The sequence below is a fragment of the Gymnoscopelus microlampas genome (genome assembly GCF_963454915.1).
Source record: "Gymnoscopelus microlampas genome assembly, chromosome: 5".
Classification (NCBI taxonomy): domain Eukaryota; kingdom Metazoa; phylum Chordata; class Actinopteri; order Myctophiformes; family Myctophidae; genus Gymnoscopelus; species Gymnoscopelus microlampas.
Window position 1 is genome coordinate 52080944 of NC_139942.1, and position 10772 is coordinate 52091715.

General features: G+C 45.5%; 1 protein-coding gene across 1 annotated transcript in view; it reads left to right on the top strand.

The window, feature by feature from the left end:
• The window catches only part of LOC311045354 (ephrin type-A receptor 4-A-like), an 83272-nt gene extending 72702 nt beyond the window's left edge, over window positions 1-10570 (top strand). The window contains exons 18-20 of the mRNA XM_084057200.1: window positions 983-1170; window positions 3782-3961; window positions 9692-10570. Coding sequence (XP_083913326.1) covers window positions 983-1170; window positions 3782-3961; window positions 9692-9809 — 486 coding nt within the window. The 3' untranslated portion in view covers window positions 9810-10570. The remainder of the gene's footprint in view (window positions 1-982; window positions 1171-3781; window positions 3962-9691) is intronic.
• Window positions 10571-10772: the final 202 nt, after the last annotated feature.

Genomic DNA, 10772 nt, shown 5'->3' on the forward strand with positions numbered 1-10772 from the left:
TACATTTTGTCCATTTGAAAATAGCGTCTCTACAAGCTCACGATGCGCCGCGATGCGACGCATCGTGAGCTTGTAGAGCCATTATGATCGACCCCCTGATGATTGCTAATCACTGAGGGTTATACTGTGTGGTTTCACAAATGTCAACGAGGTCATTGCAACCTCGTTGACATTAATTGTCTGCCTTTGAAAATAGCATGTCTGGGCCAAAAATACATAGTAAAAAAAAAGTGCTCAGGAGCCGAGATGCAGCCTTTTTAAGTAATAAGTTAAACAAGAAGTGAATGGAGCAGCAAATCTTCGGATCACGATATCTTGGGTTCTGAACATTTAAAAAAAAAATGCACTCTTTTTTGAGTGGTGCCAACCACTCCTACATTTGACTTTGTCCGTGTGTCCGAATGTCCGTCCGTCCGTATGTCCGTCCGTATGTTTGAGCACGGCTGATTGGTCAAGCTTCACGTGACACGTGACAATATGTTGTCACGTGTGACAACATATTGTTGCTGATTGTTGCGGATGCAACCAGTTACACTTTCAAAGGCACCACTCTCTTCACACTGGGTGTGATTTTTGAGTGGTGCCAACCACTCCTATATCTGACTTTGTCTGTGTGTCCGGGTGTATGTATGTCCAATAAACAAACATTGATGACAACATCAATACGGGGGTCAATACGGGGCTCATCAAAGGCACCACTCTCTTCACACAGGGATTTTTTTTTATTCCGGAATTTTACTTGTAACAGAGTATTTCTACATACTTTTACTTAAGTACAAAAAGTGAGTACTTTTCCACCACTGGTTATTGAACATAACAGTGGAAACAAGTACTGAAAACAAGCACTGCAACTATGTGAAATATACCACTAGAAACTAACCATCTCTCTCTCTCTCTCTCTCTCTCTCTCTCTCTCTCTCTCTCTCTCTCTCTCTCTCTCTCTCTCTCTCTCTCTCTCTCTCTCTCTCTCTCCTCTCTCTAGGTGATCAAAGCGATAGAGGAGGGCTACCGCCTGCCCGCTCCCATGGACTGTCCCGTGGTCCTGCACCAGCTCATGTTAGACTGCTGGGAGAGAGAGCGAGCAGAGAGGCCCAGCTTCAGCCAGATCCTCAACATGCTGGACAAGCTCATCCGCAACCCAGGGACCCTGCGCCGGACAGGAGGGGACAGGTAGAGATATACTGTTATATCATTGCTGTCGAGTGGTTAAGCCTGTCTGTGGGTTTTATACATATTTAAGGAATGAAAATCAAAACATTTACCCCGTGGCGTCCACTGATCCTCGTTTTAACATAATATATTTAGAACATAATATTAAAGGGATTCTAGGTAACTTTAAGCCTAAATTAAAAAATATGTTATATATATATATATATATATATATATATATATATATATATATATATATTGCATTTTTCCCCTCTATCAGCAACTATATAATGATTCTGGGGTGTTTTCCTGCATTGAAACACAGTCCTCTTTCTGAAATCCGTATTTTCCCTACTATTTATGTTTTGACATCCGGGTGTCCGGCTCTGTCCGGGACGTAAATGAAACGCACGCATGTACGCGTCCGTGCACATCCGGCGAGTTCGAGTGAAACTGAATGGAACCGAGTGCAGCTGACAAAAATGGAACGGCAGCTATTGTTTTCTCTGCAGTGTTTTTACTTTCGGTTTCAAAACTTTAAAACGGTCAGGGAAACAAACTGATGAGGGGTGGGGGGGGGGGGGGGTGGGCGGTGTTTGACAACAGTTTTTTTCTTTTTTTGATCTCTGAAGTTGCCTAGAATCCCTTTAACATTTTAAAAGTATAATCAGTAATCTGTAACAGATTACATTTCAAAAGTAACATTCTCAGCCATAAATCTATGTCACATTATAACTATAGAGGTTATAGGGCCTGCATAGCGATGCGACCCCAGTGTCCCCAAATATGTTGACTGTGTCTGAGGTTTTCCCTGCTGTGACAAGAACAGAGAGACAGATGTCAAATTAAAGCATCAGTCAGCTATTCAAAATGACTGCTGTGACCTCACCAGGACCCCAACAAACTACTTCAGCATTACAGTATATATATATAGTTGTTGTCGGGCAGAAACCTCTTATCTCCATATTCTAACTTTAAACCGGTGCTGCGCTGAACATACAGAGCGCACTGGTCTGCATACAGAGCAGTGCGCTCTGTATGTTGGATGCCGCATCTATGTTGGATGCCTGTATGTTGGATGCCGCACGGAGTCTGTATGTTGAGCGCAGCAGACCAGTGTTTTTTGGTAAATTAACCACTTAAACATGGCATTTTAAATAGACAGGGAGCACCCCCCCCCCCCCAAATGATGGCTGTGTCAATGAAAACGTGCCAAATAAATCCTTCTACAATTAGTTAATGAATTCAGACCTGCCCTGTGTGCACGCTACATATCTTTGCTGTCGGGCAGGACCCTTCTCTCTCCATCAATCAACTTTTTATGCTTTTTTTTTCCCTTAATAAGTGAATGCCCTACTTCATCATACAAGAGTGTCACACAACAGTATAACGGTGTGAGCTTATGGAGCTTGCTGTTTCTGAAAACCTTTGAACGTGAAAGTGGTTAAATCTGTCTAACCAAGTAAAACTATTAACAAGAGCTTGTGACTAAGTGATAAGATAACTACAGTGGATGCGTTGGAACACAGGTTTTCCTTTTTTCTTCCTGATAAGTATAACTATTTTGTACATAGAAGGTTTTCACCCAACAAGACCAGTACTTCTCAAACTTCTTCGTGCCAAGGACCCCCAAAGTCCTATATATTTGGCCACGAACCCCCGTTTGAAAATGTTTTGTGCAAGGGACTCCCAGAAAAGAAGATTTGTGTTAAAAAATTCAAAAATCATAAAAAATGTATCAAACGCTTTCAATATTTTTCAAAAATAGCAGATGTACAAGGCCGCAGCGCGGCACGAAGTGACGCACTGTGAGCTTGTACATCTGCTATTTTTGAATAGCCAACGTATAAATGGTTAAAATGATTGTGATGCTGTATTAACACATCGTGTGCCAGAGGTTTATTAAAATAGGGTACATCCAGTGCCAGCATATCTTCCATCCACTTACGCTGATATGTTTCGTGCTGTAGAAGCCCCGACGAGGACGCGCATGTAAACAAAGCCTGTGTGCGAGACGGCGGAGGGTCCCGACTAACGCCTGGAACAATAATATTTCTAACGCGATCCTCCATTGCAGAGTGATCGCCGATCGAAAACGGCTCATTTCCACCACGTTAAAAAGAAATAGGAGATATTAAGCTTTTAGTCAAGGAGTTAACATTGGAGCGGACGAACGGAAGCATTTTTTACATGGATCCACATCCGGCCTCTCCTTCTTAGAGACTCCTTGGATGATCCCAAAGTTTCGTTAGAGCGCCCCACGTGGGAAAAAAATATAAAAAAACAAAAATGGGCCAAAAACGGTCTGGACCGTTTATGGCACTCAATGTGTTAACATATTCTGCTGGGAAACCCCCCAAGGACCCCCCTGGGGGTCACCGAACCCCACTTTGAGAACCAATACTCTATACAGTATATTACATCCATACGTATAGACGAATCCACAGACGCTCTGCCTGTAGGCAATCATGACTGCGGTGTCAAGCGGCTGCCGCTCCGCACCGCGAGACCGCAGTTATGATTGCCTACAGGCAGCGTGTCTGTCTGTGGATTCGTCTATAGAGAACATTTATCTATATGCTATGTGTGCCAGTCTCTTAACGTTGTGGTTGTCTCCTGTCTCTACGCACAGAGCCATGCCGGCCATGTGTGACCCTGCCATGGAGGTGTGTGTGTCGGTGATGTCTGAGGCGTGTGTGCCCGCCTGGTCGCTGTGCCAGTGGCTGCAGGCCGTGGGCATGGAGAGGTACCGAGACACACTGGCAGCGGCCGGGTACAACAACCTGGACAGCCTGCTGGCGCTCACACACCAGTGAGTCTCTCTCTCTCTGTCTTTCTGTGTGTCTCTCTGTGTGTGTGTGTGTGTGTGTGTGTGTGTGTGTGTGTGTGTGTGTGTGTGTGTGTGTGTGTGTGTGTGTGTGTGTGTGTGTGTGCGCCCATGTGTGTGTGTGCCTGAATGTGTGTGTGCGTGCGTGTCTCTCTCTCTCTCTGTCTCTCTATCTCTCTATCTATCTGTCTCTCTGTTTCTCTGTCTATCTGTCTATCTGTCTATCTGTCTATCTGTCTATCTGTCTCTCTGTCTATCTGTCTATCTGTCTATCTGTCTATCTGTCTATCTGTCTCTGTCTGTCTGGTTCATTCTCTGTCTCTCTTTCTCTCTTTCTCACTTATAATTCAAGTCACCGTTGCACTTTATCTGCCACCCTCAAAATCACTATTGGATTCAGATGTTTTGTTTTGTTTTGTTTTGTTTTGATTGATTGATTGATTGATTGATTGATGTTTTATTTTTTATAGTTTTTTACTTAAGTAAAAGTATGAATACCACAATACAAGAATACTTTGTATAGAGTATCAAGTAAAAGGTCTGTAGTCAACATTTTACTTCATAGATTGCTTTAAAGATTTACTTCACAGAACCAAAGTGAAAGTAGCTTACTTCATTCAGCGTAGCAATCGCGAGGAAAGAAAACATCTTGATCTGATTTGATTGAATGTTGATTTTGGACAAAAACCTTTTTATCATGTCGTAAATGTGCAGAATGTTGAACCGATGACATATGACCATGGTGTTGAATACATGATGGAGCGTAGCAGTGGCCTGTTTGGCCCCGGAGCTGGAGTCAGTCACATGTACAATTCCCTTTCATTTTCTCCATAGACGATTATGTTAAAGTGGAACCTGATCCAGAGAAGGTTGGGAACCGCTTTTCTTTCGAGAAAATGAATTTATTTTAACATCCAAATCCAAACTTTTACACTCTATATTGCGTTAGAGAGCATGACACAATTTAATATATTTACTCAGCCTCGAGTGGCAGCGGTGTCAGACTTTGATTCTCCATGTCAACTTTCTTTCAGAAATGCCTCCAGAAATAGTTCTGAGCTTTTTCTTTTTACAGCATGACGGGATATAAAATACTAGTTGTGCAAGTGGTAAAAAAGCAAAGAAATGTCTCCCGAAAGTTAAAGAGGTGGTGCCATGGTTTTGCACTTTTTGTCTATGAGGTTGATAGAACTTCATTAAGCCCCCCTGGTGGTGTTTTTATGGTGTTTTATGTCTTCTCTGGCTATTTTGAGTTTCTACCTGGAGGCTGAAACCTTGAGGGTCAAACGTGCCAATAGAAAAACAGCCCTTTAGTGACATAGTAAAATTATACCCTCCCCCTCATTATCATAACACAACAGGTGTGGGCATGGACTAGGACAGGTGGGTGGTGCTAAGGTGGTGGAGGAGGTGCTAAGGTGAGAACCAGGTATACTTCATGAACTGTACACTGTTACATTCCAGGTAAAAGTACTAAAACGATGCCGCTCTGAGGAGAGGACGCTGGCGCTGGTTGTTCGCCGCTTCTCCAACGGAGCTAGTCTAGGGCTAGTTTAAGACTAGTTTTACTAGTTTTAATTTCAATTTAGATTTTAATGTACTTATTACTTATTAACGTAGCTTTGTCACAGACTTTTTGAGAGTTTCTACGAGTCTGTGCGGTTGGTTTTGCTTACCTGCTGCCGGTCCATTACATCAACTGGTAGCGGATTAGCGACGGTTCGGTAGTCACTTTGTGTGGACGTTGTCCCTGTCCAGCGCTGCTGCGAGGATTCATCCCGGGCTCCTCAGCCCCGGAGCGGTTAGGCCATTGTCGCCTGGGACCGCATCTTCCACAGCCATACCAACAAGCGACTGTTCGCTGCAGCGAAGCTACCGTTCCAGTCCTCCATTCCTGTCCTGAGCCCTGGATCACGTTGGCTCTCTCCAGCGCTACTGTGCGAGATTCTATCCCGGGCTGCCCCCCCAGCCCCGGAGCGGTTAGGCCTTCGTTGCCTGGGACCGCACTACCCTCCACAGCTAGCCGGCTGCCAGCCAGCAGCCCCCAGCGTGCCCGGTTTAGCCTGACAACGGCTAAAACTGTTCAGGACTTACATCCTGATTGGCATGATGCTGCAATATTCCATCTCGCGCCTGCTGGAACTAAATAAACACACCATCCCAGCCTGTGTTTCATTCATCAAACATCTTGGACTCCTTCGCCGACCACGCTACATCCACAGAAGCACCCGCCGTCAGTTTGTTTACCCGCTGCCCGGCCACCATATTCCTTCCTTCCACACAGCTGTTCGCACCGTCGCTACTATGACGCGTCATCAGAGCTCTGTCGCTCCTGGAGTATGTAGCACAGGAAACACCGCGAGAGTGCTGCAGACCAGGCAGCTGCATGGAAAACATGGAGTGGAATTGAATGGAAAATGTGGAATGGATCTGCATGGAAAACGAGGAGTGGATCTCCGTGTACTACGACCACTACAGAGATTCATCATTTCACCTACAGTTAAACTGGAACTTTTCAACACACAATCCCTCACACTTAAATCATCACTCATAAATGAACACATACTGGACAAGGACTTAGACCTCATGTGCCTCACAGAGACCTGGCACCCACCTGAGGTTTATTCAACTTTGAATAAAGCCTGTCCTCCCGGCTATAGCTATATTCAAAAAGCACGCAGCACTGGTCGGGTGGGTGGTGGTTTAGCCATTTTTCACAAAAATGAGCTGGAACTAACATCTCTCCCCCTCCCCCCACCATCCTCATTTGAATGCCTTGCAGTCAAATGTAAACCACCTTTCAATCTCACCATACTACTCATTTACCGCCCACCCAAACTGAAACCAAATTCAGTTTTCATCTCGGAAATACACGACCTCCTCACATCACTCTGCACTACATCCCCCAACATCCTAATTCTCGGTGACGTGAACATCCACGTAGACAACCCCTCCCCCCCTTTTGCATCTAGTTTTTACAACTACTGGACTGCCTTAACCTCTCACAACACATCCATGTCCCCACACACACAAAGGGGCACACATTGGATTTAGTTATCACTGACTCAGCCCCGGTTAATAACATACTGGTTTACGAAATGGGCGTGTCCGACCACAAGGTCATTTCCATGGAACTGCCATTTCCACCCTCTCACACCAAACCCAAGCGTGAAATCCACTTCAGAAACTTCAAACACATCAACCCGGACACATTGACCTTGGACCTCCATCATCTCGCCTCTGCAACCCATTCATCAGCAAATGAATCGGTGGACTACTACAACCAATCCCTGAGTAGGCTCCTCGACACTCACGCCCCAATAAAATCAAGAACAGTCACATTCTCACGTTCAGCTCCATGGTTCACCAGCGAGCTGCGGAAAATGAAGGCTGCAGGGCGTGTCCTGGAACGGCGGCTCAAGACCTCAGGGCTCACGGTTCATAAAATGGCCTATAGGGAACACCAAAAGGCCTACACTAAGTCCCTCAGAGACGCTCAGTCCAAATTCTACTCAAACATTATCAATAACAGTCCCGGCAACTCAAAACAGCTTTTCTCAACCATAAATCACTTCCTAAAACCTCAACCCCCTTCAAACAGAGCCATCACTGCAGAACAGTGCAACAACTTCATGGTCTTCTTCAGAACCAAAGTTGACACTATACGTTCCTCCCTCTCCGGCCCCCCCACTCCATCTGCTCCAACTGCCATCCCACAGTCTGGGGCCTCCCAGCCTCTCTGCTGTTTTTCTCCCACCACGCAGCAAGAGGTTGAGGACACCATCAGCCGGATGAAGCCTTCCACATGCACTCTGGACCCCTTTCCCACAGCCCTGGTCAAATCACACATCCAAGCCATAAGCCCCCTGATCACCAAAGCAATAAACCATTCCCTACAATCCGGTCACGTTCCATCAGCTCTAAAAACGGGCATTATCACTCCCCTCCTCAAAAAACCCACCTTAGACCCGGACGTTCTCGCAAATTACAGGCCCATCTCAAACCTACCATTCCTCTCCAAGGTGCTGGAAAAAATAGTCGCCACCCAACTGCAACACCACCTCAACAATAACCACATCTCCGAAAAATTCCAGTCTGGTTTCCGCTCCGCTCACAGTACCGAAACAGCACTGGTCAGGGTCACCAACGACATCCTCACTGCTTCTGACAATGGCTCCCCCTCCCTCCTCATCCTCCTGGACCTCACTGCAGCTTTTGACACTGTTGATCACACCATCCTCCTCAATCGCCTCCACTCCACCATCGGACTCTGTGATACCTCCCTGGACTGGTTCCGGTCCTACCTGACCGGAAGGACCGAGTGCGTCTCCATGGGAGGTGCTCATTCCCCCACCCAACCCGTCACTTGTGGTGTCCCCCAAGGATCCGTGCTTGGCCCCACCCTATTCACCCTGTATATGCTCCCCCTCGGCCGTGTCATCAGCAGGCATGGACTATCATTCCATTGCTATGCTGATGACACACAGCTCTACATAACAATGGACCCCCCCTGTCCCCCCCGCTCTGCAGTCCCACTGCCATCCACGTCACCATCACCTTCATCCACAATCACCATCTGCCTGGAGGAGATAAAGGCGTGGATGAAACACAACTTTCTTCAACTCAACAGCTCCAAAACCGAGGCCATTCTCATCGGCACCCCACACCAAGTTAAATCATCCCCCATAACAAGCATCACCTTCTCTGGCCAGGACCTTCCCCTCTCATCAGTTGTTACCAACCTGGGCGTAAAAATGGACCCCCGCCTCAACTATGAGACCCACATCAAACACCTCTGCAAAACATCCTTCTTCCACCTTAGATATATAGCTAAACTCCGTCCCACCCTCACTCTTCCTGACGCCGAAAAGTTGGTCCACGCCTTTGTCTCCTCCAGGTTGGACTACTGTAATGCACTTCTCGTCGGGATCCCCAGCAAGAGCCTTCAAAAGCTCCAATACGTTCAGAACAGCGCTGCTAGGATCCTGACGAGAGTGCGCAAATACGATCACATCACCCCCATTCTCAAATCACTGCACTGGCTTCCCATCTCCTCCCGGACAGAATTCAAAATCACCCTGTTAACCCACCAGTGCATCTACGGAAATGCCCCCCCATACCACAAGGAATTGATCGAACCACAGACCGCCACCCGCAGCCTCCGATCCGGAAATACTAACAAACTCAAGGAACCGAACACCAACCTCCGCACTATGGGAGATCGAGCTTTTTGTGCAGCTTCCCCCCGGCTGTGGAACTCTCTCCCAGACCACCTCAGAGCTCCTCAATCTGTGAACACTTTTAAGAGAGCACTAAAAACTTACCATTTTAACAAAGCATTTAGTTAGCTTTTTAAGCCGGTTTTAATAACCCTGCCTCTCCTTCTTAAATGTGTTTTTAAACTTGTTTTTAACCTGTTTTACTTTTTTGATTTCTGCAAATGGCTTTCTATCTTGTTTTTATTATGTACTGTAGCACTTTGAGGTTTGTTTCAAATGTAAAGTGCAATACAAATAAAATGTATTATTATTATTATTATTATTAACTGGAGGCGTGTCCACATAAAAACATTTTAACAATTTCTGTACACTTTTTTGAAAGAAATCTTCCTCCTAGTATAACCATAATACCTGATGATTATGTTTTAAGGGGGGGGGGAATCACTGAAAATCACAGCACCCCGTCTTTAACCATTTTGTCTGGTTGTGCCCGTAGGGAGATGGACAGAATCGGCATCATCACGCCGTCACACCAGGAGCTGATCCTCGCCAGCGTGCAGCAGGAAATGATGTCCCACATGCAACACATACAGGAGAGAATGGTTCCGGTCTGAAGGCCAGAAGAAGAAGAGAACCATGGATATAAAAAAAACGTACTGGATTCTGTTTACCTCATCAGTGCACTTTAGAGGGACCTTTTTTTCAAAAAAAAAAACAAGAAGTGGAAGGAAAAATGATTTTAAAAAGGCAGAAGGAAGACATATATACTGTTGTACACCTCTGTTTGGTGGTGAAGAAACCGCCATCTTGGAACAGAGGACAGAGATACTGAAGGCTTGGGACTTGAAGGTCCATCCTCTTATGTCTTTTTCTATTTTCTATGGAAGGGTTTAGAGAGCCTCATTTATGCTCCGGGTGTCGCACGTCGGAAATAGCAGACCTACAAGCTCACGAAGTGTCGCGGATGCGACGCGTTGTGTGCTTGTAAGTCTGCTATTTTTGATGCGGGACTCCGTCGTTGCGACGAAGTATGAATCGGGCGTGTTGCTGCCATGTCAGGGGAACAAAACTACGGATCAGTATCAGGTTTTATAACGTGAAAGGTTTCGTTTGTTTACTGCTACAAAAGATGTGAAACATAATTTATATTCTTGCTGTATTACATTATAGCAATATATTTCATGTCATTTATGACTTACTACTGAAGGCTTGGACTGAAGGTTCATCCCTCTTATCTCTTTTCTATTTTCTATGGCAGTGGTTTTCAACCTTACATGATTTTGCATCAAAAGTAATCAACAAACTATACTGTGAAAACTGGTCAAACATTGGCCAAATTGGCAAATAATATACGAGAGGCAAAAATGTTGATAATAGCTGATCTACAAGCTCACAACGCCTCGCGTTGCGAGGCGTTGTGAGCTTGTAGATCAGCTATTTTCACAATATTTATCTGTGGAACCGAGTCAAACTAAATGTAATGCCTCAACTCAAATATGATTATTTTGGGGGGTCCCCAGTTCATATATGATTATTTTGGAGGGTCGCGGCTTGAAAAGGTTGAGAACCACTGTTCT